The sequence below is a fragment of the Puma concolor genome, chromosome A1, assembly GCF_028749965.1.
Source record: "Puma concolor isolate L17-30 chromosome A1, mPumCon1.1.hap2, whole genome shotgun sequence".
Classification (NCBI taxonomy): domain Eukaryota; kingdom Metazoa; phylum Chordata; class Mammalia; order Carnivora; family Felidae; genus Puma; species Puma concolor.
In genome coordinates this window covers 458,782-486,280 of record NC_141667.1, presented here as the reverse complement: position 1 = coordinate 486,280, position 27,499 = coordinate 458,782, and the positions used below count along the sequence as shown (strand labels likewise).

Genomic DNA, 27,499 nt, shown 5'->3' with positions numbered 1-27,499 from the left:
GGCAGGGCCCCGCCGTCCCCCCGCCCCTCCCCGCAGGCCCGTCCGCTCGCGTGCTGTCGGCCGCGGGGATGCGGGCGGGCCTCCCGAGGTCCCGGAGGGCCAGGTGCGGCCGCCCCTAGCCCATCGCCCCCGGCTCGCCTCCCCTGCGGGGTTCCCACGCCCCTGCGCCGCGCCGGCCTTGTAAGGCAGAGCCGCGTCGCCGCCGGCCTCCGTGCGCCCCGCGCGCTCCCCGGGCCGGGAGGGGCCGGGGGTGTGGCAGGGCCGGGGGCGGGCCAATGAGCGCGCGGGGCGGGGTGGGCCGGGGGCGGGCCAATGAGCGCGCGGGGCGGGGCGGGCCAATGAGCGCGCGGGGCGGGGCGGGCCGGGGGCGGGCCGTCGGGGCGCGCGGGGCGGGGCTGGCGGGCCCGGGGCGGCGGGGGCGCGGGCGCTCGCCGGACACCCGGTCGCGCGCGGCCGAGTCGCGGAGGCGCCCGCTGCAGTGGCCGCATCTCCGAGGTAAGCGTCCGCAGAGCTCGGTCCGGGGCGCTGGACGCAGGACCACCCACCCCGCCCTGGTCCGCCGCGCCTGCCACCTGCGCCCGCCGCGCCTCCTCCTGGCTGCGGCCCCCTGCGTCCCTGCGCCCCCATCCCCGGCCCTGGGCTGCCTGGCGGTCGGTGCTGCGCGCTGAGGCCCCCGGGGGCTGCGTCGGGGGCGTGGGTCCGGGGGCTCGAGGGGCGCGGGCGGGGGCGACCTCGCTGCAAGGGACAGGTGGTTGGTGCGTGGGCCCCGGATGAGGCGCTGGGCCTGTCTGGGCGGCAGCGCTTCACGCGACGAAGCCGCCCCCCCCCCCCCCGGCAGCCCCTTTCCCCGCCGCCGCCGCCGCTGCCGCCTCCCCACGTCCCGCTACGCGGACGCCCAGGCCTGGGGTGGCAAGACCGAAGGGGATTAGGGCGTAGAGGGTGTGAAATGAAGCCAGTGCCCTGCAGCCCCAATTCCAGGAGACCCGGGGCCACGCAGAGGGCCCAGAGTGAGCGTGGTCCCTAGGCAGAGACCGCGCCGCCCCCTCGGGGTCCCAGGCCCCTCTCCGGCCGCATTTGCGTCACCATTATCACGCCAGGTGACAGTGTCAGCCGCACAGTGTGAGACTCCAGCAGCCTCCCCCGGAGGGTGTCACGTTCTCTTATCGCCTGTGAGCACAGAACCCGGCAGTCAGGATGAAGAGATCGGCTGCCAGCAGGTTTGCTCACACACCTCTGGGGAGCAGTGCCCCACCTGTGCAGCAGGACCAGAGAAACCCTTTATTCTGCGGTTTCAGTTACGCAAATGCAGCCTTGAAATGAGCTGGGGAGAAAATCCATTCCTGCCACTCTGCTCATGACTATTTCGACAGGCGTTTGGTGTCTCTGAAGATGAGACACCGTTTAGGGTAAGCTGACAGTGTGGCCATCTATCTGCGTATTTAGTGGTTAATTTACCTGGCATTTTTTGGATACCGGCAGGGTCTCGGCAGGGTCTCGGGGATGCTGGATAAAGGACCCAGCTCCCATGTCCCACTCTGCAGGCCTGTCCTGACTCCCCATGGCCAGCCTCTCAGGGAGGACCCAATGGAGGTGGGGGGGGGCAGGGGGAGCTCTGCACAAAACAGGGCAGCCCGGCACTCCTAGATGGTGATTGGTAAAGGCCAACCTGGATCCCGAGTGCCCTGGGACCACAGGGGCTTGGAGTGATGGGGAGAGAGCTTGGAACAGGCAGGAAATGGGGGTGGGGCAGCGAGACAGCGGCTTGACCGAGGCCTTAATTAAGCTGGGTTCTGTGACCCCGTCTCTGGTACCAGCCACTGTTCCCGTCACATGGTCCAAATCACAGGGCTCCTCGAGGGTTCTGGGGGGAGGGGTGCTGGTGAATTTGTCTGCAAATTGCCTGCGGTAGGAGGGTATGTGCATTCTCCTGGGGGAAGGGTCTGCCGCTTTCCTGATTTCCAGAGGGTTCCGTGAGTCAGAAAGGTACCATAACTTCAGTGCTACATTAGAAAATCCCTCTCCGTGAGTCCGGAAGGATGAAGTGATGGAGATCATGGGAAGCTCTCTTGGCTGTATTCTTATCTCCCTGGTGCTGTTTGGCTCCTCTTCCCGAATCCTTTGAAGTCTCAGTAAATAACTGGTAAAACCGTATACGAGGTTATAAATACTCATGGTGGAAAATGTGTAAATCACAGGAGAATTTAAAGAAAATTAAATCACTCATCACTGCTTGAGGATGCAGAGAAGGCTTTTAGCAGCCAGACGGTCCTCAGGGCCGCAGAGTGCTCCCGGCAGGAGAGACCGAGAATGAAAAGCTTCCTCTGGGAGAGGCTGCGCTGCCTGGAAGCCAGGCCTATTTATAGCTGGTGATGTTGCTGGTGAGGCAGGAGGGGCACGTCTGGGGATCTTGGGACCATGAGGCAAGGGCCCTGCTGCACCTTGAAGTGTCAGGTCCTCTGTGGGCTCAGAGTGGCTCCCGCTGGAGGGCGGTGGGGGCGGGGCGTGTGCCCCTGAGCCCTCAGACCCTGGACCTGGCAGACACTCCCCTGTGTGTAAGCAGCAGCCTTGCCTCAAGGGGGTGGGGGGATGGAGCGCACCTGCACCTGGGGCTCAGACGTGGTCTCCAGCCTTTCTGGGTGGGGACGGAGCCCTGGTGTCTGCCCTCGGCAGTGCGGTGCGTCTTCAGGGGGACCCTTTGCGGCAGCGGAGAGTGCGGGGTGCGGGGTTGGCCCTGCTGGGGCCTCGGGTGAGGGTGCGGCCCTGTGTGAGCCCCAGGAGCGGCCTGTGCGGGGGGCTGCCCCTCCCTCCTCCCCAGCTCTCATCTGATGTGGGGTGTCGGTCTGTTCCCAGGCTCCTTGTTCCCTGGAACTGTGCAATAGCACAGGACGGCCGTCAGCCGGGAGGTGTAATTTAGCGTCCAAACACAGGACCTTCTTTGGTGAAGAGTCCAAAGTCTTGCACGGAGAGTAAGGCAGTGACAGTTTTCTGCCTTCCCCGCCCGCGCCCCCAGCCCTCGCTTCTCTCAGCAGCGGGACCTGCCGGCCGGTCCTGGGAGGAGCACGTGCACACCGACTTTTTCTTGATTTTAATGAGGTTTGTGGTGAGGAATGATGGGTTCTTCCCTTTGCTGAAGCCTAGACGTTAAAACCCCCTGGAGCCTTTTCCACTCCTCCTGCTGCCTCTGTGGTGGGGCGCACCCATGTGTCCCCAGCGTGTGTCCCTGTGTGTCCCCACATGTCCCTGCAGGTCTCCAGCATGTCCCCAGGGTGCCTGTGTCTCTGGTTCTCTTGGCATAAGTGCGGCGCCGCCGCGTGGGCTCCGTGTGACCTCCTGCCCTGAGCCACGTTTCCCCAGACCTCTCCCTGTCACACCTGTGTGATTGCATGTCTGCTGAGCACCTGCCAGGTGGCCTTTACCTGGGAAGCCCCGCTGCAATGGGGACAACACCCAGCAGCCGGCGCCCCCGGGTGACCTCGTGCAGTCCCCACATGCCCCGCTGTCTCACCTGCATGGGGCGGGGGCGGGGGGGGGGGGCGCCAGGTGAGTGGGGGGGTGGGGCGTGCGGTGCAGGTGTGGGTCTGGGCCCAGAACCGACGTTAAGTCGGATTAAGTCAGGTGCTCCCCGAGTGTGCCTGCGACCCTGCGTCACAAGCTGTCTGTAGAAAGCCCGCCCACACCCTCCTTCTCCATCCAGGTGTACGTGCTTCGTGCACTCACTGACCCTCGACCCCGCTCCAGTCATTTAATGCCGTAGGACAGACTGTCCCCAAACCAGGGCTTTAAGACAGTGACCCCGTTTGCTTTTGCTCATGACTCTGCCAGCCAGCAGGGCTTGGCACGGACAGTGGTCCCCATCCCCGGACCTCGGCTAGGGGTCTGCTGGCCAGACAGGACCACCCGAGGCTGCCCTGCTTAGTTGAGTCTGGGTTGAGTGACTGGCACGAGGCTCCCCTGTCTCTGTGTGGGGTCTCTCCAGAACGTTTGCCTGTCCCTCGAGGGAACAGGGGAGCCTGGTTCTTTGTCGTGTGGCTGTGTCCCACGGTCCAGCCAGCTGGGGAAGTGCCCCTGGCTTGAGGGGCGGGAGCTGGTGGGTGGGAGACGCTCTAGGGTGGCCCCTCTTCTCGGTGCTTCGGAGGACCAGTTGTGGCAGCCCCTGGGTCCCCTGGCCCTGTGCCCCTCGGCCTTTGACGGCCCCTGGCCTGCTCCCTCGGGACTCGCTGCACCCTTTCCGTGGCAGCAGGTCGCACGTCTGTGGGTGGACGGCCCCCCCTCGGCCGCGCCGCCCGCTGCGCCCCGGTTCTGAGTCCTGCTGCTTGGTCAGCTGTCCCCCGCGTCCTCGGGGTCTGAGGCTCCGTTCTCCTGACACCCCGCAGGCCCTGCCCCACTGGGCCTTCCAGCCCGGCAGGGGCCCCTGCCTGCTTCTCTGGACTTGCTGCCTTTTTCTCATCGAGTTGTAGGGTCCTTTACGGGTTCTGGAGACAAGCCCACATTTGTATCTTCTCCTACCCCGTGGCTTCCCTTTTCTCTCCATCGGTGATATTTATTGATGAACAGAAGTTCTTGATTTCAGCCTGCTGCCATCCTAGAATGGTTTCCTTTAAGGGCAGCGATTTCTGAGGCTTGTGCAGTGGATCTTTCTCTATCCCCAGGACGTCAGATACCCTCAGCCCTCACCTTCGCGAGGATTTTGCCTCTCCTACTTCAGTCCTCGGAGCGCCTGAAGGGTGGTGTCGACGCCCCGTCTCCCCTGCATCTGCCATTTACTGAAAATGTGCTCCTCCCTTTTTCTGCAGGGCCACCTTGTCACACATGTGTGCGCATGTGTTTGGGCTCTGGCGTCCCTCCCGTTGGTGGTTCTGTCCCATTGGTGCTGTCTTTGCTTCCAGACCTTTCTCTCGAGTCTCCATGCCCACGGAGCAAATCTTGTCTTTCTTTTAAGATCGCTGTGTATTCACAGCCCTTCTCCCACATATGTCAGCTCAGTGCGTCTAGACACTAGACACAAAAGCTGTCGGAGTTTTTATCCAGATTAAGTTAAGCCTGTGGTCGAATTTAAGGACAGTTGACATCTTTCTGTACGTAGATTCCAACCCATGTTCATAACGTCATCATTTAGGCCTTTCGTTTCCTTCAGTGGCCAAGTTTTCTGTGTTGACTGTCTGTGCGTCCTCTGTGAGCGGTGTTCCTAGGAACTTGTGTTTCTTCATATTTTAAATGTTGCGTTTCTAAATGCTTTTTACTGTGCATCTTTGCTGTTACGCAGAAACGAAATGGCCTTTTGTGTGTTGACCACGTATCCAGAAACACCACTAGACTCACTTACTGGTTCTAATAATCGTCCTGGGATCCCTTTGGGTTTGGTGTGTGCACAACCCTAGAAGCTGCAGATGATGAGTTTTTTTCCCTAACAATTTTTATATCTTCATTTCCTTTTCTTGTCTTTCTGTACTGACATGGGGAATACAGTACTTGCCCCAACTTAAAAACAAACGCTTTCAATATTTCAAGTGTGGCGGCTTTTTTCAGTTTTTTTGCAGGTGGCCCTTTTTCTCGGATTAAGGAGTTTTCCTCTTTTTTCGATTTACTAAGAATTCGCATGATGCATAGATGCTGACTTCCGTCAGATGCTCTCCCTGCGTTTATGACGGTGGCATTAGTGTGACTCTCACATTTAGCCACATTCCCGGCCCGGCTCCAACTTGACTGCAAAGTGTTGATCCTTTTTATCTCTGACGGGATTCCGTTGGTTAATGTTTTGTTTAGGATTGCGAAGGACAGTTTTTGTATCCATGGGCAGCTCCTCAGGTCTGCCTGCGGTGTGGAGTGACTCTGGCTCCCACCGAGGCCGGGACCTGGCCGCCTCGCCCCTGCAGCAGGGCTGTGTAGGACCCCCCACCCCCCACCCCCGCCCCCCACTGGCCACTGCCCCAGCATGGGCTTTAAGCCTTTCCTAAAGCAACAGGCTGTGTGAGCCGCCTCTTCCTGTGCCCAGTGCCTGCAACTTGAGGCCAGAGCAGGGATCCCAGCAGGCAGGTGTCATATGGCTGTCCTGTACTGGGAGCCTGTCCTCCAGGGGCCTTTGGAACCCGGCCCCGCCTGATCCTCTGGGCCCTCTGGGCCACGGCCCCTGGCTTCTCTCCTCCACGCACTGTTATCTGTGGGGGACGCTCCTCCTCTGGTCTCTCTGGTCCCCTGAGTGCTCCGAGGTGGCTGTGACAAAGAGCCACAAAACGGTGACTTAACACACAGAAGTTTATCCTCTCTCAGTGCTGGGGCCAGAGGCTTGGGGCCGGGGGCCGGGGGATCTCTCTCCCTCCGGAGGGTCTTGGGGAGGGTCCTTCCTGCCTCTTCCAGCTCCCGGGGTTCCAAGGCTGTGGCTCTGTCATCACGTGGCCTCCCCCATGTCTGTGTGTCTGCTTCCAAGAGCACTTGTCATTGGGTTCAGGGCCGCCAGGCAAATCAGACCTCGCCTTGGTATCTTCAGCTTGATGATGCCCGCAAAGACCCTTTCTCCAAACAAGGTCACATTCACAGTTCTGGGGGTTAGGATGTGGCCGTTCGTTTCTCGGGGCCGCCTCTCAGCCCCCTCCACTTGCCCTCAGGCTGCCTGCAGGCGCTGACAGAGACCCCTGGCCGGGCACTTGTGGGGCCAGGCGCTGGGTGACTGAGCGGCTGGAAGTTTCCACCTGTGTCCTCATCCAACCCGTAGGGCGCCACCTGCCCGGGGACATCTGTCCGGGAGCCTCAAGTCTCCCTCCGGCTCAGCCCACCAAGACCAGAGTATAAAGTGTGGGAAACGCAGCACCCGCACACTCAGGGCTTCAGTGCTTCCCGTGTCGTGGCTGGGACTTGTGGGCAGAGCATCTCAGGACAGGTCTTAGAGAACCCGTGGCCCAGACGGTGAGCCACGGGCTAGTGTGGGCCTGGGCAGCCGTCTCGGAGACCCCAGAGGGCCCAGGTGGGCTGAGCCCCCTTCTCTGTCCCTGCTGGTGCCCGGGGGCCACCCTCCCACGCCACTCTGCTCTCCTTGGTTCTGAGGCCCTCTTTCGGGATTGGGGGTGTGCCGTGGTGCCCTTTGGGGCTGCCCCTTGGCCCCCACAGCCTTCATTTTCTGAGATCCACATGCAGACATGGTCTCCTTCACACTCCTGGTGAGCTGTGGCTTTGGATTCTCTATGAAACTCTCTGAGGGAAGTGGGTCCCCCCGAAATCCCTGGCTTCGTGGTGAGAGGAGAATGTCCCGCTGTTAAGGGGCTGGGGAGAGCCACCCAGAGGTCCTCAAGGGGTAGGTGGGGTTTGAAGGTGCCCTGCCTTCCTCAGTCTCCCTTACCGGAAAGGCTTCTGCCCCACAAGGTCACCTTTTGGAGAGCACACAGCTTGTCCTGGCCCCCCTGTGCTGGCTGCCCAGCCCCCAGCCCCGTCCCTCCCGGCCCCCCAGCCCCGTCCAGCCTGGCCCCCCTGTGCTGGCTGCCCCTAAGCCTGACCCACCAGCTGGGCAGCAGCTCCCCAGGTCAGAGGCTGGGGCTCCCAAGGCAACCTTGCTGCGGGACAGTGCAGGACAGGTCCATGGCCCCGGGATGTTCGGGGACACAGACAAGACACGAGCTTGGTGCTCTGCTCGTGTTTTTCCATTGGAGAGAACTCAGTTTGGTCTTCTGACTGGGAACACACGATGGCCTGGCCTCAGGGCCTGGACAGCCTGGCCCCGGGGGACCTGTCGGGGCCGGTGGCCTCAGGCTACGGGATCTGGGACCTGAGCCGTATCCTGCTCACGCAGCCCAGGTCACGCCAGCTCTCTCACTGGGGCTGTGTCCTGTGGAGGGTGGGATTCCTGGCTGCCCCAGTGTTTCTCGGGAATGCGCAACTCAGAAAGCCTGCTTTGTCTGCCCGGGAGGCTCTCACCGCTTGGAGCGGCCCTCAGCGGGGAGGAGTGGCCCCGGGAGGCTCTCACCGCCTGGAGCGGCCCTCAGCGGGCACGAGTGCCTTTGTTCCCCCAGGGGCAGCAGCCAGGGCGATGCACCTCTAGACCCTGATGCCGGGGCCTGAGCCTCCAGGTGGGCTCAGAAGGTGGAGAGCAGGGAGGCAAGCCACATGAAGTGTTCTGGAAAGGGCCAGCCCGGGGACCTCGGTGCCTCTGCCCGCCGCATCCCACAGGGTCTGCCTGGAAGCCTCAGAGGGGCAAGGAGCGTGTCTCATGTTGTCGTTCTCTTCTGTCTGCGCCTTTTGTTCGCCGTCTCCGCGTTGTCGCTGAGAGCCTGGTGGCATCCGGTAAGGTGCCTCCCACGGCCTCCTCCTGGTTTCCTTGGGTCAGCCCCCATCCCCAGCTGCGCTCCTGGCCGCCCATGAGGTCTGAGCAGGATCCCGCTTTACGCTTGTGTGGCCAGGTCCCTCGAGGGTTCTGGCACAGAAATGGGTTCTCGGTCTGGACCCTGGGCCCCGGCGTCCCGTCGGTGGGCCCAGCGACCATCCCCGGGGCTTCAGCACCTAGAGCTGTCGCTGGCCTGGGCCCAGGTGTCAAGATCCGGGATATGTGGGAGTGAACAGCGGGGACACCGAGCAGGGCCTCAGGGAGAGCCAGAGTGGCTTCCAGGAGCTTCCCTGTGATGCGCCCGCCCCCAGGAGCCCTATCCCCCTACAGGGCCTGTGGTGTCCCTCAGGGGCCCAGAGCCCGGTTCTCAATTCCACTTGCAACACAGTGTGTCCCGTGCAGACCCCGCTGCACCCAGAGGGGCTGGTGCTGTGCCTTTAGCGGAAGAGGTTAAGGCAAGAACCCTGAACAAGATCCTGCCTTTCGTGGGCGGGCACTTCTGGGAGCCAAGGGGCTTGGCGGGGCGAGCAGCCCCCACACAGGCCCGCAGGCCTGTGTCCCTGCCCCTGCACGCAAATAGGGAATTCTCCAGGGAACGCTCTAGGTTCCAAGGCTTCGGGACACTCCAGCCCTGTTATTTTGCAAAGAATATCCGCCTCTTCTGGTTTTGTGGCTGCAGGGTGTCCCCGAGGAGGACACCGGTTCCCCCTGTTTCGGGGGCCTGGACTCACACCGCACCCCAGCAGCACGGGGAGGCCAGCTCAGGACACCGGGGTGCCAGCTGGGCAGGACCTGGCTCCTTCAGGGACACCAACGTGGAGTTCCAGGAGTCAGGACAGAGCCCGGGAGTGTGCTGGGGCACTTGGGGTCACACTGGTGGGCTCCCCCCCATCTCAGAGCGGGGGCCCAGGGGCAGGTGGGCGGGAGGAGGGGCTGGCGTTTCTCAGACAGGGTCTCTGGGAGGCTGCTCACCTCCAGGCCAGAGGTTCCCGGGGAGATGGGGCCAGAGGAGGGGCTCATGCAGTCCCCGGGAAGAGTGACAGAAGCCAGCAGCATGTGGAGGACTGGGGGACAGGGGTCTGGGTGAGCTCTGGCTTCCCTGCGGCCTGTCCAGATTCCCAGACACAGGCGTCCTGCCGGCCCCCACCTTACCCCACTCTGCACGCCATCCCTGGTCTCTGATTCAAGTGTAAGTGCAGCTCTTCCACAGAGCCTGCTCACAGACACCTGCTCCTGCTCACAGACACACCTGCTTCTGTTGCAGGAACATCACTAACAGGGAATTCCAGGTCAGGGAATTCCTGGTCAGGAATTCTGTGTGCTGATGTCCGTGTGGCAGATGACAGTGGTCTGTCGGGGTCTGTCCTGTGTCACCTTTTCTGTAAGTTTCGCTTTAGGCAGCCGAGGCTTAAGGAGGTTGCCAGGGAGAGTCCTTCTGAATTGGGGCCCGACTCATTTTGGAAATAGGGGCCTTGGCCTGGTGCCTCTTTGGGGCCTCGATGGCTCCCGGGGGGTGGGGGCCGAGGAGACCACATGGCGTCTGAGAGACAGCCTTTCCCGGTGGCGGGATGATCCCTGTCTGGCACACACTGGGGCTCAGGCCCATCCAGGTCTGTACGGGGCCCGCTGGCAGGGGCTGCCCTCCGGCCCCCCCCCCCCCCCCCCCCCCCCCCCCCCCCCCCCCCCCCCCGTCCCTATTCCACCTTGGCAGGGCCTCTCGAGGCCCTTCTTTGAAAATGCAAATCCAGTAACACAGTCTCCCCACACCCAGTGTGGGTGTTTATCAGCTCCCTGCTGCTGACCCTTCTGGCCCAGGGGGATGGCTCACGTGAGACCTGGGTGCTTCCTCCCCCTCCTCACTTCCTCTCCACCCCCCTGCGCTCGCTTCCTCCCCACCCCCCTGCACTCACTTCTTCCCCCTCCTCACTTCCTCCCCACCCCCCTGCGCTCACTTCCTCCCCCTCCTCACTTCCTCTCCACCCCCCTGCACTCACTTCCTCCCCACCCCCCTGCGCTCACTTCCTCCCCCTCCTCACTTCCTCCCCACCCCCCTGCACTCACTTCCTCCCCCTCCTCACTTCCTCCCCACCCCCCTGCACTCACTTCCTCCCCCTCCTCACTTCCTCCCCACCCCCCTGCACTCACTTCCTCCCCCTCCTCACTTCCTCCCCACCCCCCTGCACTCACTTCTTCCCCCTCCTCACTTCCTCCCCACCCCCCAGCACTCACTTCTTCCCCCTCCTCACTTCCTCCCCACCCCCCTGCACTCACTTCTTCCCCCTCCTCACTTCCTCCCCACCCCCCTGCACTCACTTCTTCCCCCTCCTCACTTCCTCCCCACCCCCCTGCACTCACTTCTTCCCCCTCCTCACTTCCTCCCCACCCCCCTGCACTCACTTCCTCCCCACCCCCCTGCACTCACTTCCTCCCCCTCCTCACTTCCTCCCCACCCCCCTGCACTCACTTCCTCCCCCTCCTCACTTCCTCCCCACCCCCCTGCACTCACTTCCTCCCCCTCCTCACTTCCTCCCCACCCCCCTGCACTCACTTCCTCCCCCTCCTCACTTCCCCCCCTCCCCACCCTGATTCTTACACATCCCCAAACAGTCTGGGTTTTTTTCAGGAAAGCAGGTGAGGGCAAGGAGAGAGACTCAAGGGTTTCACGGGGGGGGGGTCGTGGGGGTGTAGGGAACTCTTGGGGCGGTCCTGAGCTGGGGGAAGTCCTCACATGGAGGGAGCGGGCAGGGCATTCGGACCGCCAGGTCTCTGGCCAGCCAGAGTGATCCCTGGGCATCCCTGGTCGTACCTGGTCACACGTGAGGGGCCTCCACCCCCACTGTGTGCTGATTTGTGTCCTGCAAGGTAAGGGCTCTCCTCGGGTGACCAGGAGACCCGTGCCCGCAGGTCCGGGCTGCCATCGTCGGCACAGACGGGCCTCTCTCGACAGCTCGGTATTCCAGGAAGCCTCTGCTAGAGCTCTCGGGCTTTTACAAACTAATCGTGTCATTATCTCGTCATATAGCATGTGGATTTATCAAAGGATGGGAAAGGACACGCAGAACGCCTGTGACTCCTCCTCCCTCCGCCCTAAGAAGCTCCTTTTTCAGACAGAGAAATGGGGTCAGCGATAACACTGGAAGTAACTGGGTGTCACCCGGCCTCTGCTGTGGGTCCCTCTGAGGGCAGGCACTGCCAAGGCAGGCGCCGGGTTCCCGTCCCCGGGTGGGCCTGCGGGAGCCTAGAGGGTCTGCTCCCTGTGCATCCACAGGGGGCCGCCTGGAGGAGAGGGCATGGGTGGCCTCGAGAGCCGTCAGTCCAGACCTGCACTGGCTTTGCTGACCGGGTGGGCATGGGTGACCCCGGCCTCAGGTGCCCGTCCTGGCTTCCTCTGGGCCGGCCAGGGCCCCCAGCCCAGACTGGGAGGGGACGCTCACTGAACTGAGGACTCACCACATGCTTGCCGCTCAGGACTCTGCGTGTGCCCTGGGGGCACTCTGCTCTTGCCGAGCCCCCTGGGGCACGGACGGCCACCCACTGCTCCCCTGGGAAGCGACTTCTGGGGGCTCGGTCACACACCTCGGTGGGGCTTGGACACCTCAGGCTCCCGTCTGGGCCGCTGGCCGTGACACAGGGAGGGGGCCCCACAGGGACCCACCGGCCTTGGGGATCAGGTGCCCCACGAAGGCAGAGACCCGTGGATAGGGCAGGGCAGCCTCCGCTGGGCTCCTGATGAGGGGCCCCACATGTGGTCCCCACCCTGGGGCCACGTCTGCCACACTCCCGCTCCCGCCATGTGCCTGCACTAGGTCCGCAGCCCACGGTTCTGGGTCTCCCTCCCCATCACCGGCAGGTCCCTTGGGAGGATGTCATTCTGGAGAGTCAAGCAGATGTGGCCCAGGAAGGAGACAATGACACAGTGGCCAGGAGGGGAGTGACAGGAGGGGCGCCGAGCCCACAGGAGGCCGGATGGGGCGCCTCCCCGTGGACTTTGTTTGGGGACAGCCCTCATCCAACCACCGGGCGCCTGGCGGGGGCCAGCGCTGGGAGGGGCAGAGTGCCTGGCAGTAGCTTGATGCCCGAGGGGCCTGCCCCATCCTGGGTGCCCACTGTGACATGGGCGGCCGGCCTCCTGCCCTACGCATGGCTCTGTAGAAGCGTGGTGACCCCTTTCTCCCCTTCCTCTTCTAGCAACATGGCTGACAGCAAGGCCAAGGCCGCCAAGGCCGCCAACAAGACACCCCCCAAGTCCCCAGGGGACTCCGCAAAGGACAGAGCGGCCAAGAGGCTGTCACTGGAGACAGAAGGTGCCGGCGAAGGGGCGGCCGCTGCGGCCCCAGAGCTCAGCGCCCTGGAGGAGGCTTTCCGGCGCTTTGCCGTGCACGGGGACACCAGGGCCACCGGGCGGGAGATGCACGGCAAGAACTGGTCGAAGCTGTGCAAGGATTGCCAGGTCATCGATGGGAAGAATGTGACCGTCACTGACGTGGACATCGTCTTCAGCAAAATCAAGTAAGTGCCCCCCAGGCCTCGCACTCGGGACTCCCGGTGGGCGTTGTGTTCAGCTGGCAGTGAGGGGTGTGCCAGTGCCCCTGACCCGTCCCTTCTCCGGATAAGATGCCCAGGATTTGGCCGGGGCTGGCGGGGGTCCCTGGAGCTGGCGGCAGAGCTGAGAAGCCTGCCCCTCGGGCGTGACAGGTGCCTCGCACCCTCGAGCCTGGGGAGGTGTTCACACCCGAACTGTGATGCAGCGTCATCGCCGCGGACTCGGTGGCTGTGAGCAGCGAGCCCGTGTGCTTCCTGCACGCGTGCGCGTGTCCTTCCTCCTGGATGCTGGAGAGAGCGTCAGGCGTGGTTACGTGCCTTCCCCGTCCCTCTGGGCGCTTCTGCGGCCCGAGGACACCCTCCCCCGCCTCCCGCCCTCCAAACCTGAGGACCCACCCGAGAAATGTCACAGCGCGCCCAAGGCTGCCTGGCGTCGAGCGATCTCGGTGTAGGTCACACTTGTGGGAAAATAGCTTCTTTCTGACACGTGTCTATCTCAGTTACTGTGATGCCTTAGCTGCACGTCCCCGTGACCTGGGCACGTTTCCTGGGACGGCCCTGTGCCCTCCCTGTACATTCAGCGGTGGATGGTTTCCTCCCTGTGTCCCCCCAGCGGCTGTGACTCCGTGTCACCAGACATGGCGTGTCTATCCAGGGAGGTCTGCCTGCTTTCCTGGGCAAACACTGGTGCCTGTCCTCACAGTGACCACCGACCAAGGGGGCAGCCTTCTCCTCCAGAGCTGGGAGGTTGCAGGAGGGTAGAGCTGCCCCACGAGAAAACCAACCCTTAGGACCCAGATCACTCACCAGGTGGAGGGGACTTGGTGCCAGAGGAGGAACCAGTCAGAATTCAGGGTCCGGGCAGAGGCCCCAAGGGGACCACAGCTGACGGAAAGGGATTCTAGTGAGCACTCCACTCCCAAGGCCCAGGGTCAGAGGGGAAGGGACAGGGCTGGGGTGCAGGGGGGATGAGGAGGGAAAGGTGGGGTGCAGGGGGAGGAGGAGAAGGTGAAGGCAGGGGGAGGAGGAGGAGGGGAAGGCGGGGTGCAGGGGGAGGAGGAGAGGGGGAAGGTGGGGTGCAGGGGGAGGAGGAGGAGGAAAAGGCAGGGTGCAGGGTGAGGAGGAGGAGGGGAAGGCGGGGTGCAGGGGGAGGAGAAGGTGAAAGTGGGGTGCAGGGGGAGGAGAAGGAGAAGGCAGGGTGCAGGGGGAGGAGGAGGAGGGGAAGGCGGGGTGCAGGGCGGGAGGTGCTCTGTGGTTGGTTTGGGGTCCCAGGTAGACATTCCATCACCAGGGCCAGGTGACGCCCTGGGAGCCCCGGAGATGTTCTGCCGACACTGTGGGCCAGAACCCCCAGAGGCCCGGTGTCCCCGCCCCTCCGCCCGCTGACCTGCGCAGTGTCTGTGGGGCAGGGCCCCGGGCGGAGGGCAGGTGCGCGCTCCAGACCTCCTGGGTCCCTCATCGGCTCCCTGGTCTGTAGAGCCCTGGGGCCTGAGGGCCCTGGTCCCCGAACCTGGACCGCTGTCCAGCAGACGGACCGCTCCTCTGACTGGGTGTCCACACGGCGTCGCCTGTGCCCCCCCACCCCCCGGGCCCCGCACCTCCCACCTGTGGAGGCTGAGGAGATAGCCCGGTGGAGGAGCCGGTGTAGACAGATGAGCCCCCCGCCTCTGCCCCCGCTCACCTCTGTTGCTCTGATCTGTGCCCCCTTCTGACCCCGCCCTGTCTGCCCACCCCCTCTGTGCCTGGCTGGGCGCTCTGGTCCCACCCTCCTCCACGCGTCTTGGACTTCAGTGTCCGTGTGGGGTTCGGCTGCGTGGGACCTCCCCTCTGGGGTGTGCTGGGTCTTCTGGTCACTTTGTCACACTGACCTCGGCCTGAGCCTCGGGGCTGACCCCTGCCCATCGCCGCCCTGCTCGCAGACCTGCTGGACCCTGACTTGTGCCGTCCCACCTCCTCACAGAGGCCCAGCCCACCTGAACCCCCACGCACCTGGGGCGCGGGTTCCCGCCCTCTCTTGCTGTGTCCTTGGGGCATCTTCTAGTCCCTCCTCGGCTACAAGCTGCCCCCTGGAGATGAAAAGCTGTGCGCTCCTCAGCTGGGTCTGCCTGATCCCCAGGGTCACCCCCACAGAGCAGGGGCCAGACTCTGGGAGCCTCTGGGAAGTGTGGCCTCAGGGTCAAGGACATTCCCAAGAGGGGCAGGGGCGGGCCACCTCGGCCCAGAAGGTGCTAAAGTGTTCCTACTTGGCGTCCACCGGGGAGGGGCCCCCGGGGAGGGGCCGCATCTTGGTTCTTTCCCCCGTGTCTCCGGGTTGGGGGCTTCAGGACCTTTGGGGACCAGGGAGCCACACGGAGCCTGCCCCTACCCACTGCCCAGGATGGCAGTCTGGCAGCTGGCAGGGACCAGCCCTCTGTGTCCCCACCTGGGGGTCTGCACGTTTGCCGTCCCTGTGGCCCCCGGGGTTGTGACCAAGGGGACTGATACCTGACTCTGGAGATGCTATCATCACCAGGGACCGGGTTCCAGCCCGAGGTGCTGTGTCCTCTGCCGAGGGGGTGGTGGGGGGGGGGGGTGCTGGCCTGCTCTCCTCGCTAAGAAACACGAGCCAGATCTGTGGTGTGGTTCCCGTGGACGGTTGCCACGGCCAGCCGGTCTCGGGCATGTGGTGCCGCTGTTGGCCGACCCCCAGGGCCAGACGGGAGCCCGCGGCTGCCTCCGAAGGTGTCTCTAGCACTTGTTCAGCGGTTCAGCGGTGCAGCCGTGCTCCGGCACCCCAAGCGGGAGGGACAGGAGGGCAGCCGTGTTTACCGTGTGCTCACACTGCTGGGGTGGGGTCAGCAGGAGCCCCAGGGGGCCCACGTGTCCTGAGCTGGGGGGCAGGAACCCCGATGAGGCCCAGCATGGCCCCCATTTCTCCCCTGGGTGTATCTTCAGGCCTTCAGCACTGACCTTGGGAAACCACACGCATCCAGGAGACATGGGCAGGCCCGGGAGCAGAGGAACCTCAGAGCCGTGTCCCTCGGGGAGGGTTTCAACAGGGCGGGGAAGGCACAGCCGGTAACACGCCAGGGGTCCCACACCCTCGGCGCCGGCCCAGACGTCGAACTGTCAGGACGGGTGATGGCAGCCCTTCCTTCCGTCACCTTTCATTCCTGTCACAGAAAGTTGCCTCCACGCTACTGCGCACAGGCATTTGCACATATATGCACACACGCACTCACAGCCCACACTCGTGTGCACAGAAGCACATACACGCACACGGCTCCCAGGACACATGTGTGCACGTACGCAGGCATGTGTGCTCACAGGTAGAACTCAGGCTCTCCACACCCCCGGGGGTGGGGAGGTGGCTCACTCCGAGGATGGGTGCCCTCCTGCGTGCAGGAGGCGTGGGCAGCCCGCCACCCAGGGAGTGGGACGCGGGCCCTGGTGTGAGCACCCGCAAGGGAACCCCATCTGGTTGCAGTCCCCGTCCCAGGAGGCAGGGCGTCAGCCGCTCAGAAGCTTGGGGCCAAGGCTCGGCCCCCGGCCCCTGGGCACAGAGGGCTCCACATCGCAGAGCCCAGGGCTCCCTGGGACCCCCCTGGCGTCTCTGCCCCGGCTCGCATCGGCGGGGGGGGGCGGGGGGGGGGGAGTCGTCTGATGGGTGGGCAGTGGGGGGCCCCAGCCCAGCAAGGGGTTGTGGTCACAACGCAGTCACATGGGCCTGTGGTGGCCACTGGGGCCCCTACAAGGGGGCAGGTGCGGGCAGGGCCCGTGCCCGGGTAGGCTTGCTGGTCACCTTGGAAGGGTGTGGCAGGGGCATCGTGCCTTGTCCCCGGAAGGGGAGGCGGATGGTGTCCCGGGCGGGGTCGTGGGGTCCCAAGGGAAGGCTGCAGGGTTAGAGGACGCTGGGAGGTCCCGAGGAGACCGTCTGGATCTGCTTTTATCTGGCCTTGTGACGAGGGTGGTCTTGGGCGGGACGTGCACGTCCTGATCGATGGGGTCTGGGGTCACACTTGTTCCAGGTGGCAGCCGTGGCAGAAGCGTCCTCGCCTCGTGGGAGCCACGGATGCGGAGCCACAGCCGCAGACTGGTGGAGGAGATCCCGCTCTGTTTGCAGGCGGTTGCCATGGCTCTGCGGGCGGTGGCGCCAGCCCGGGTATCTGCAGGCTTTGTTTAGGTCCTGTTGCCACGGCAGCGCTTGTTTGTTTTGATGTTACTATGTGTTAAATTTTAAACAAATTTCTCGCAGCTCCACTCCAGGTCTCGATTGAACGCTATTGTTACCAAGACAAAGCCTTCTGGCACCCTCTCCGCCCCGAGGGGCAGACCTCGGTGGGTCTGAAATACTAATTCATCCAGACTCTGTGTGCCCAGCACGAATAGCACCCTGACAGCCCCGCGTGGGGAGCCCGGACGACAGCGTCCCCTCGTTCTGCCCGTGTGCTCGCGTGGGGTGCAGGTGGAGGGCCCGGCCTGAGGGGGGCAGAGGGCGGCCTCCTGGCCCCTGCGCGCGCCTATTTTGGGGTTGCTGTGTGTTCAGTGAGGGGCCGTGTTTCCTGCAACATGATGCCGGCGTCTGGGTCTCAGGTTAGGAAGAAGCACCTTGGCGGGGCTCCCTGGGGCCTGTCGGCCACTGACCGGCTCCATTCTTGCCACACACCCCGTGGCCCCGGCCGGGACATGGCCACGGCCCGGACGTGGTGGGACTTGTCCGAGGCAGGAAGCGGGAATAACAGAGCTGAGCCTTCCCCACAGAACACAGTCCAGATGCTGCCCGCCGCCGGTCCACCACGATTGTGGGGCGGGGGCGTCCACGGGAGGTCCGGGTGAGGTTGGCAGGGCCCCGTGCGTGCGGGCACATCCCAGAGACACCAGGGACGGGGGCTCCCCTGTGCCGGGTCTGCCCAGGGCCCACACTGTCCAGGCGGGGGGCAAGCGAGCGTGGGCATTCGGGGTCAGCGGCGGGGTCAGGATGGCCACGTGGCTGAGGCCTTCTCTGTGGGGGCCCTCTCCTGGCCCGAGGCCATGCAGGGCCTCCGCGGTGGGCAGCCTGGTGTGTCTGGAATCAGGGAGTTGCTGGCCCTTGGCCCCTCGCTGGGTTGATGTGGATGCTGGGTCTCAGCATACCTTTTGTCCTTTTAAGGTGACCTTCCCCAAATGCTCAGAAATGGTTTCAGTGACCTCAGTGGGTCTGTTTCATAGCCCATCCCCTGCCATAGCCACGATGGCAATTAGGGGTGCAGGTTGTGGGCGGGGGGGTGGTGGCTGGAGCCCCCAGGGACCCCGCCCCTGCCCCTCACAGGGCAAGCCCAGCCCCAGGCTCCTGCATGAAGCAAGCACGCTAGGGTGGCTTTTACCTACTTGGCGGGGAAGAGTCGGGGCCACAACTGCCCCTTCAGGCAGATCGGGGCCTCCCCGCGGCCCCTACAGACCCACAGCATCATGGTTGTGCCCGGGCCCTGATAGGCGGGTTGGTCAGCAGCACTGGGGAGCCCTGGGCAGGAGCAGGGCGGCCGCTGTCTGCCAGGAAGGTCTGGCTGCAACTGGTCCTCCTTTTTTTGTTGTTTATTTTTTTTAAGAGAGAGCGAGAGCAAGCGAACGCAGGGGAGGGGCAGAGAGAGAGGACAGAGGGTCGGTAGCAGGCTCCGAGCTGTCAGCACAGAGCCCGAAACCCGGGCTCGGACTCGTGTACCGTTGAGACCATGACCTGAGCTGAAGTCAGACACTTGACCGACAGAGCCCCCCAGGCGCCCCACCAGCGGTCCTCCTTGGGCACAGCGTGCAGTTGGAGCCACTCGTCTGGCCTGGGAGCTGCCCCAGGTCAGGCATGACGTGAGGGCACCGCTACGTCACAGCCACAATGACAGCTCCCCCAGGAGCCCCCCACTCCTGCCAGCCCAAAGGAATTCCCCACAGGCCCCTCCTTCTCACTGAGCCTCATCAGAGCCTTAAGTGGCCCCTCGACACCCCACTTCCTGCCTGCGCTGTCACCCTGGCCAGCCAGGCTGCCCTCTGGACAGGTCTCCCAGGGCCCTGGCTTTGCTGCGGGTGGGGGGGGGGGAACGGGGGGCCAGTAGCTTCCTCCCACCCGAGCAGCAAGTTCTCCATAATGACCCAGCATGCTGCCTCCCACCTCTTGGAGAGGTGTCCCTGGGAGTGCCATCGGTCCTGAATCATGGAGGTGCTGGCACGTTTTGGCCCAAAGCCCGGGAGCCTTCCTGCTGTTGGCCCTGGAGGGACATACGCCTGTCTCTGGAGGGCTGCCCTGGCCCCCGCCAGCCCCAGTGTCCCCGGGTGACCTTTGGCACTGGCAGGGTTCAGCCCCCTGCCCACCCTGAGTTGGGTCTGGAGGCCTGGGGGACACAGGGCTTCGGAAGCAAAGTGAAACCCCAGCTCATGGGGCCTTGTGTGTGATCAGTGACCCCATTCCTGCTGGGCGGGCCTGCAGGCAGGGCACGGGCCAGCCCGGCCTAGAGCCGGGAGAGGGGGTTTCAGGGTGGGGACACCCTCCAGTTCTGTGGACTCTGGAGAACAGGCTCACTCTGTGTCCAGAGAGCAGTGTAATGTGATCAGTGTCTCTGGGGAAGAGACGGGCATTGTCATTCTAGAACTTGCTGCGCATGGCTCTCTGCAGCAGGGTGCCGGGTCCCCTGGGGAGAACTCCCTGCTGGGCAGTCACGGTGGGGACACTTGGGGACACCCGGCCCGGCCAGGTGGAGCGGGAGAGTCGGCCTTAGGCCCGTGTCCACCAGCTCTGAATGTGGCCCTCTGATGGGAGCCCCCGTCAGCCTTCCCCCCCACCCCCAGCTCAAGTGACTCACACTGGTGGCGCCTGGTGCCGCGGTGCCCAGAGAGGGCTGCGTGCTCCGGCGGCCAGTCCCGGGGCTGGCCGTCAGGCCTGGCATCCACATGCCACCCGGGCAGGGCGTGAATAGGAGATAGGAGTGCCTTTGACGGCCCAGGACAAACAAACAGGGCCTTGGCCCGGCAGCAGGGCAGGGATCTCCGTGCGGGGCGGCTGCTGTGAGAACCTCGCTGCCCAGGAAGGTTTCCCCAGAGGCTTGCGGGGGGGGGGGGGGGTCGAGACCAACTGCTGCGGGGGCAGAGCCCACTGCCCACCACTGGGTCTGAGGAATCCCTGCACCCGCCAGGCCACCAGCCCCTGCTGTGCGGTCGTGGTCGGGAACAGCACCCGAGGACAGAAGGGGCGTTTGTGCTGAGTGCAGGCCCCGTGGGGGCTCGGGCTTCCCAGCCCCACTCCCCGACTGCGGGCTGTGTCCTGTGTCTTCCGACGGGCACGTCAAGTGCCTCTGAGTCCCTGCGTGTGGTGTCCAGCTGTTCACTGCTGAAGGACACCTGACTACGTGGTTCCCGTGGGACTGCGGTGCGTCTGTCCTGCGTCGAGCCCAGACGTGGGGGCTCAGAGCCGTAACTGCCCAACCGCCTCCCCGGGTGGACGCCACGTCGGAGTGCCTGGCTGACCACATCCTCCCGGTGCGGCCATTTCACCGGCTTCAGCCACGCTGGCCGTCCGGCCCGGTAGGACTCGCCATGTGGGGTGGCGCTTTGTGTACTCTGCCCTGGCCACCCAGGGGTCTTCCTGGACAGTGTCCGGTTCGGGTATTTGCCCCGTTTTCTATGTGGGATCCTCCCTGTTAAGTTTGAAAAACTTTCTCTTTCAGGTGTCTGTTTGCACGTGTTTTCTCCCCATCTGTGGCTCGTTTCGTATTCCTCGGAACAGCATCTTTTCAAGGGCGTGGGGTTTTAAATTTCGGTGCATTCCAATTCCTTGTTTCTTTTATGGACTTTTTTGGTGTTGTTTCTAAGAAATCTTTGCTTCACCCGAGGTCACAAAGTTTTTCTCTTAGGTATTCTTCCAGAAGTTTATAGTTCTAGGCTTTGTGCTGAACTTAGGACGATGGCCCGTTTTGAGTGAGTCTCTGTAGGCACTTCGAGGCACAGGACAGGGCTGGGTCCCCGCTGTACCAGCACCAGCTGTTTCGAGACGGCCCTTTCTCTGCTGAGCTGCCTTTCTTTGCTCTTGCGTGGAAACCCTCGTGTGGGTCTGTCCCTGTGCCTTCGTGGTTATTGTGGCTGTTCTGGGCCGTCTGCTCGTGGACATGTGCAGGGCTGTCCCACTCAGGCCTCTGCACCCACAGGGTGTCCCTGCATGGCAAGGAGCTGCCCCCACAGGACCTCTTGTTCTAAAACCCTGACAACTCACTCCATGGATTAGCAGGAGAGATCCAAAGTGGGAAAAATGGTTTTTAGTAAAAATTATAAAACGTGCACAGTTTAGAACCTTCCTGAAATTTTGTGAGTGGCCTGCGGCAGGGAACGAATAGGGCTGCATCTGCCCCTAGCCCCCTTGTGCCCCTTAGGCAGGCGGCTTTCAGGTGGGGGCAGTGGGGGTCCTGGGAGGAGGGACGGGCCCTGGGACCACCTTGCTGGGCGTATCGGCGAGGCGGCCTCCCGACCCCGTCCCCGTGTGATGACAGGGACGTCGGGCCACGGTGGCCCCAGGCAGGATTCGGCCTCTGTGTGGTTCAGATGGGATGAGCGTCTTGACCTGACTTTTTCCCTCCTGCTCTGAGTGGATGCCACACACGCCCCATTTTAGACCCAGACAACAGCTTTGTTTTAATGTCCAGTTGTTCATAAAGGATGTGGTTCCTTTAAGCTTTTTTCCAAGACAATTTATATTTGCTGCCGTTGCCCATGGCGACCGACTGTTGGGCATAAACAGTGCACACCAGGGTGGGGGAGGGGCATATTCTGTATTTTAACGTTAGACTTGATTTCTGCTGTGGGAGAGAGGTGGGTGTTCCCCAAGGCCACTGGGCCCCCACCAGCTTCCTGGGTGGGGATCCCCTGATGTCACTGGTCCCTGGGTGGGGGCAGGGTTACCCCGATGTCACTGGGTGCCCAGACAAGGGCAGGGGTCCCCCGATGTCACCAGGTCCCTGGGAGGTAGTCTCCCGATGTCATCGGGTCCCTGGGCAGGGCCAGGGTTTCCCCAATGTCACCTGGTCCCCGGGCAGGGGTCTCCTGATGCCACCAGGTCCCTGGGAAGGGGTCCCCTGACATCACCTGGTCCCCGGATGTCAGCAGGTTCTGGGGGCACTATTTGGTGGGGCTGTGAGTTACGGAGGGGAGTGGCCCTGGCCCGGGCCCTGAGCGCTCTCCTCCCTCAGAGGGAAATCCTGCCGGACCATCACATTCGAGCAGTTCAAGGAGGCGCTTGAAGAGCTCTCCAAGAAGAGATTCAAAGACAAGAGCAGCGAGGAGGCCGTCCGCGAGGTGCACAGGCTCATCGAGGGCAAGGCCCCCATCATCTCAGGGGTGACGGTGAGCATGGCTAGCAGGGACTCCCTGGAGGGCAGCAGCCCGTGAGGTCTGGGGTGGGACAGCGGACGTGTTACTCCCTGGGGGTGTGCTGACCCAGCTGCCGACGGCCTCACGCGCTCACTTGGCCCCTTGCGCTCACACGGGCGCGCCCCATTCTCTCCCTCTACAGAAGGCCATCTCGTCGCCCACTGTATCCCGGCTCACGGACACGACCAAGTTCACGGGCTCCCACAAGGAACGCTTCGACCCATCCGGCAAGGGCAAGGGCAAGGCGGGCCGTGTGGACCTGGTGGATGAGTCGGGCTACGTACCGGGCTATAAGCACGCGGGCACCTATGACCAGAAGGTGCAGGGTGGCAAGTAGCCAGCCCAGGAGCAGCCCTTCCCGCGGGGGCCTGCGCCACCTCACACTTCATTACATTCCCTTGCTCCCTGGGGCAGAAATCAAGACTGGGGCCCCGGGGGGCCTCAGGGGTGGCAGTCAGGCCTCCCCCTGCCTGGGGCCTGGCATGCTTCTCTCTGACCCCCAGGTGGGGCCCCGAAATCACTGACCGTTTCTAACACACCTGCCTCGTCCAGTGCTGGCCGACGACAAACGGCCTTTTTCAGAGCGTCTCCTGGGACCAGACCACACTAGCTACCTGACTTACAGGTGAAAAGGCCATTTTAAAGGGGCCAGTGAGCCACAAGGGGTGAGTGGGACAGACCCTGTCAGAAGGTGGCCACCTGCTGAACTGCAAACCCCTCCCTGGAACCTCGAGGGCAGCACAAGCTAACGCACTAACCAGCAGCACCAAGAAGACAGAAGTGAGCTGCTAACAGGACATCATGAAGGTGTGGGGAGGTGGGACAGGTGCTTGCATGTGCACAAACACTCACACATACCCACATGTGTGTGCCTGCAATACGCACATGCTCGCACACACACACACACGCACACACGTCGTGGAGCCGGAGGAAGGTGAGCCAGTGGAAGGGGCTCCTCAGTGGACCAGAGGAACACAGTCTGAAGTTGTCAAAATGGAAGCCAAGGACAAGACCGTTCACTTTATTGTGTTTTCCCAAGAAGAAACTGGAAACGTATTTGTTCCCAGAATGGGTCAGCGAAGACAGAATACCGTTTCTGCCCCTTTCTCTCCTGCCGTTTGTGTCTCTAGGCCAGGAGACCCTGCTGGCCGAGGCTTCCCGTGCAGTCGCTTTGCTGGCATGATGCTGTCTTCTGTCCGGGGCCCCACTCTGCACTCAGGGCCTCCGGGCTGTGGGTCCCCGTGGCTGCTCCCTGTTCGCTGTTCAGGTTCGTGGTTCAGTCTCTGCATGAGTCTTCCCTAACCTCTCCCAACCCCTGCAAATGCAGAAAACCACACGACAGAGGCAGGCCCACAAAGGGCCCCGAGGCCAGCAGCATTTGTTGGCATTTGGTTTCTCCGTGAGTCTGGACAGGGGAGCCGAGCATTGGGACTCTTGTCACAGCGGCTTCATGGGGACATGTCCCCTTGCAGAAGTGCCACCAAGCCTGGCGAGTGACTGGTGGGGCCGTGTGGTCCTGGCACTGGTCCTGGGAAAAGCCCACGGGAGCCTCAGGGATATGCTTCTTGGAGCCCGTCCACCCTGGCCACTGTTCTGTGTCCGTGGCAGCTGGCTGGTTGGGGGTACTCCCTGGCGCACAGCACAGGCGGTTGAAATAGACCGGCACCGGGGTGGCACACGCACCCGCCTCTCTGTGCCCATCGTCGCTAGAGCTAGGGATGGTCCCTCGTCTGTGCGGTGGGGCTCGGGGCTCGAGCTCCCATCCAGCATGGCCCCTCTGAAGGGATGTGGTCCTCCCCCTCGCCCCCACGGTGGGGCCTCGCCAGCAGCTTCCTCCCGAGGTTCTGAGACTTCCCAGTGCGTAAAATCAGAGATGGTTGCAGGCCTTGAGTCACCTGTGCTCACTGCAGTCTCTAGTTTCTACCTTGGCGATCCTGAGCTGCCCGGCCGGGCCTCTCCACCCCATGGTGGGGGAAGGTGGAGAAACCGAGGACTGAGTGCTGGAGGAGGGACAAGCAAGCAGGACACAGGACCCCCGGCTGGACCGCGGTGAGGATCTGGAGGCAAGGGGAGGTCGTGGGAAATGTTGGAAGGCGACTCTGAACACGACAAATGTTTCTCAACAACGAGCAGATCACAAACAAGACCTCCTCCCAGATCCTCTTGGGCACCATGTTGGGGAGCACCGTCTGAGGCGGTGGGGCCCCGCCTCCTGCCGTTAAACACCTGGGTCCCCACTAGCACAGCCATGACACAGCGTGGACACTGGAGTCCAGCAGGACCTTGGCTCCCACAGTGTGCATGCCCCAGTGAGCAGAGGGACGAGGGTCCCCGTGCCACAGCCTGTACCGGGAATGCATAGCCCCCCTTCCACCGGCCCTTCTCAGCCCCCCTCACCCCCAGGAGGCCACCTTCTGTGCCAGAGCGGAGTCTCCAGGCAAAACAGCCTCCCCAGGACCACCCTGGGAGACTGGGGTCTAAGCAAGAGAAACCACACATCTGCCTGCCCACGGGGACCCCTGCTGTCACGCCCTCCCCACAGCAGCCCTCTTCTTAGCGGAAGGCACCAGCGCCGCGGGCTGGTGGAGCTGAGCTGCTCACTTGTGACCAGCGTTTCCCAGTGCGCTCCTGACTGTTCTCACAGCACCTTCCCGTGGGGTTTGTGAATGGGACCCCTTGGCGGTCCACCCCGTCCCACAGCAGGGAGGTCCGGTTGGCCACACAGGGGCTACAGTCTCCCCTGCCTCCCCTGCCCAACCCCAAAGCCTCTTCGGACGGCGCCCGTCCCCAAAGCCTGGACGTTCCCTCAGTCAGGAAGGAGGGGGAGGTAGCAAAGACTCCATTGCGAGACTTCAGCGCTCTCCATTCCATCAGCTTAAAATCATCTGCTAAACGTGTCGCCGCATGTGTGTGGCCCCCGCACACGCACGCACACGCATGCTCCTCCATCGGGGTCTGAACACGGAGAACACACAGGCAGGGTGTGTGTCTTTGCTGCATGTTATATGCAATGCCAATTAGCTTCTACTAACCGCGGTTACCCAGAAATCCAGCGTCTGTGTGTGAGTGAGAGACCGCACAGCACGAGGAGACAGGACGCGTTCTGCCAGGGAGGGCAGGGCTGGCAGCATCTGAGTGTCAGGAGAACTGGAGGAGGATGCTTAACACTGATCACACCAGAACACTTATTTATTTCTATTTAACGTGATAGGATAGGCAACTAGGCGGCGGTAACAGTCAGCTTTGCCAAAATGAAGTTCAAATCATGTAAGTTTAGGATGTTATCGCAGAAGATATGTATTTATACTGGAGTATTTTCACACCTCTAGTGTCCCCAGTCCTACGTTTGCGGCAGATGAAAATCATAGCCGATGCGAGAAGCCGGGGAACGGTGCGCGCAGGCGGCTCGAGGGCACCACTTCCTGTTGGTGTGGCTCTGCGTCCGCGTCCCCGTGCTCGGCGCTCAGGACAGGCCGCGGGCGTCCCCCTGGCTGCTCGGTGGACAGGGCCTGCGGCAGCGGGCTCATGCCCCCACCCCAGACTGCCTCTGTGAATAGTTTTCTGGCGCCCAGCTGTGCCCGTGTGCTCAGTCGGGCAGGACGTGTGGCTGCTTTTGCGCTACGTCGCGTGGTGGTGGTAGGAGGGGACACCTAAAATTTTTACCATCTGGCCCTTTACGGGAAAAGCATGTGCTGGCCCTGCCCTGGGGACCCAGCCCAGCTCTCTCCATACACAAGCGGGCTGCTCCCCCATCCCGCAGCCCACGCCACATGGGACGCCCCGTCGTCACCTGTTCCGTGCAGGCCAGGTTGACAATTCAGCTGTACTGTGAAGTTACCAATAGGCTAGAATGTCCTTAAAACACTGACCCCGAACAGCTCCCCTCCACTGATTGACTACTGAACACTGTGGAACCTGGTGGTTCAGGGTGTGGCCTCTGTCCCTGGGCATGTGGAGGGCATGGCCCCAGGTGGGCTGGGCAGTGGCCACCCTGAGCTTCGAGAGGTTTTTTTCTCTCCCTCTAGACTCTTGAAAACCCAAACCAAGCCAAACACAAAGGAAACCCGCACAACTTAAAAGAAACTTGAAAGGGATCGTATACTACTAGTTTGTACTAAGTTTTTTTCAGGAAAGGGAATTAAATTTATATATATATGCAATATATTTTTACACTGTTTTGTTACCATTAGGGAGTCCTGAGTGTATCACTTTATCAGTGTGATGGTGAAGAGTAGAGTCGACGTCTTGGGTGTTCTGACTCAGAAAGGCACGTCTGCTGGCGTCTCAAAGCCGCACTCAACCAGGGATATGTATGGGATCGGGGTGGCCCTCCTCTCCCTCCCAGAGCGTGAGGCACGGTGTCCCCGGTCAGAGCTGACCTGCGAGGCCTGACCTGCAAACCTGTAGCGAAACGGCTCGTGTCTGTCTGCATACTGCTCCTCCTGTGTTCGCTGTTAACATTGTGTGTCAAATTGGTAAAGTGATAAATAAAGGTGTTGAAATGTGGATCTGTTGTCCTCCAGGTGCACCACCTACACCAGCAGTCACACACAGGCGCTGACCTCTAACACGGACGGGCTGTGGGAGGGGCTGTGGGAGGGACGGGAGCCACAGCTCACAGGGTCTCACGTCACCTCCCCGCAGGGAGGAGACTTTTGCTTCCTCATTTAGACGGGGTGACTCCTGGCCTGACCCCAGGCCACCTGCCTCGTAGTCCCAGGCTCGTTCCAATCTCGCCCTGGAGCAGCCCCGGGTGGGGGCCCAGACATAGCAATGATGTCCTCGAGTAAGTACCAACACGAAATCCTCTGTGAGATAGTTTTCAAAACTGAGGATAAAGGCATTCGTTCTAAGACACAACAGGGAAAACTGCACCAGCAGACATTAAAAGTTAAGTCTAACTGCAGCAAAAACATGACCACAGACACAATGTCTGCAGGGAAGTGGCTCAAAAAATAGGCAGTAAGTAACCATACAAAAACCCGGTGAATAAATGCTTTCTGTGGGCAAAAATATTTCCCTACAATACTCGAACACTGGGGCGCCTGGGTGGCCCAGTCAGTTAAGTGTCCGACTCTTTATTTCAGCTCAGGTTGTGATCCCACAGTTCGTGAGTTCTAGCCCAGTGAGGCTCTGTGCTGGGGGTGGAGCCTACTTGGTTGGGATTCGCTGTCTGTCTCTCTCAAAAACAAAACAAAACAAAAACACTAAAGCAAAAACCAAAAAACCCTTAAAAGCCATCACATGGAAGCCGAAGGGTGCCCAGGGAGGTACATGCCCATGGCTCCT

General features: G+C 62.4%; 1 protein-coding gene across 2 annotated transcripts; it reads left to right on the top strand.

Moving 5' to 3' along the window:
• The first annotated feature begins 383 nt into the window (after positions 1–383).
• On the top strand, positions 384–26,716 carry TPPP (tubulin polymerization promoting protein). Of its 2 annotated transcripts, none has more exons than XM_086675101.1 (4): positions 384–495; positions 12,497–12,817; positions 22,030–22,183; positions 22,353–26,716. In XM_086675101.1, exons 2-4 carry the CDS (start codon positions 12,501–12,503, stop codon positions 22,545–22,547), a joined length of 666 nt encoding a protein of 221 aa, XP_086531227.1. In that variant the 5' UTR covers positions 384–495; positions 12,497–12,500; the 3' UTR covers positions 22,548–26,716. The 2 variants fall into 2 exon arrangements, with proteins under 2 accessions (XP_086531227.1, XP_086531219.1); XM_086675093.1 differs by lacking the exon at positions 384–495 and adding an exon at positions 1,140–1,406.
• Positions 26,717–27,499: the final 783 nt, after the last annotated feature.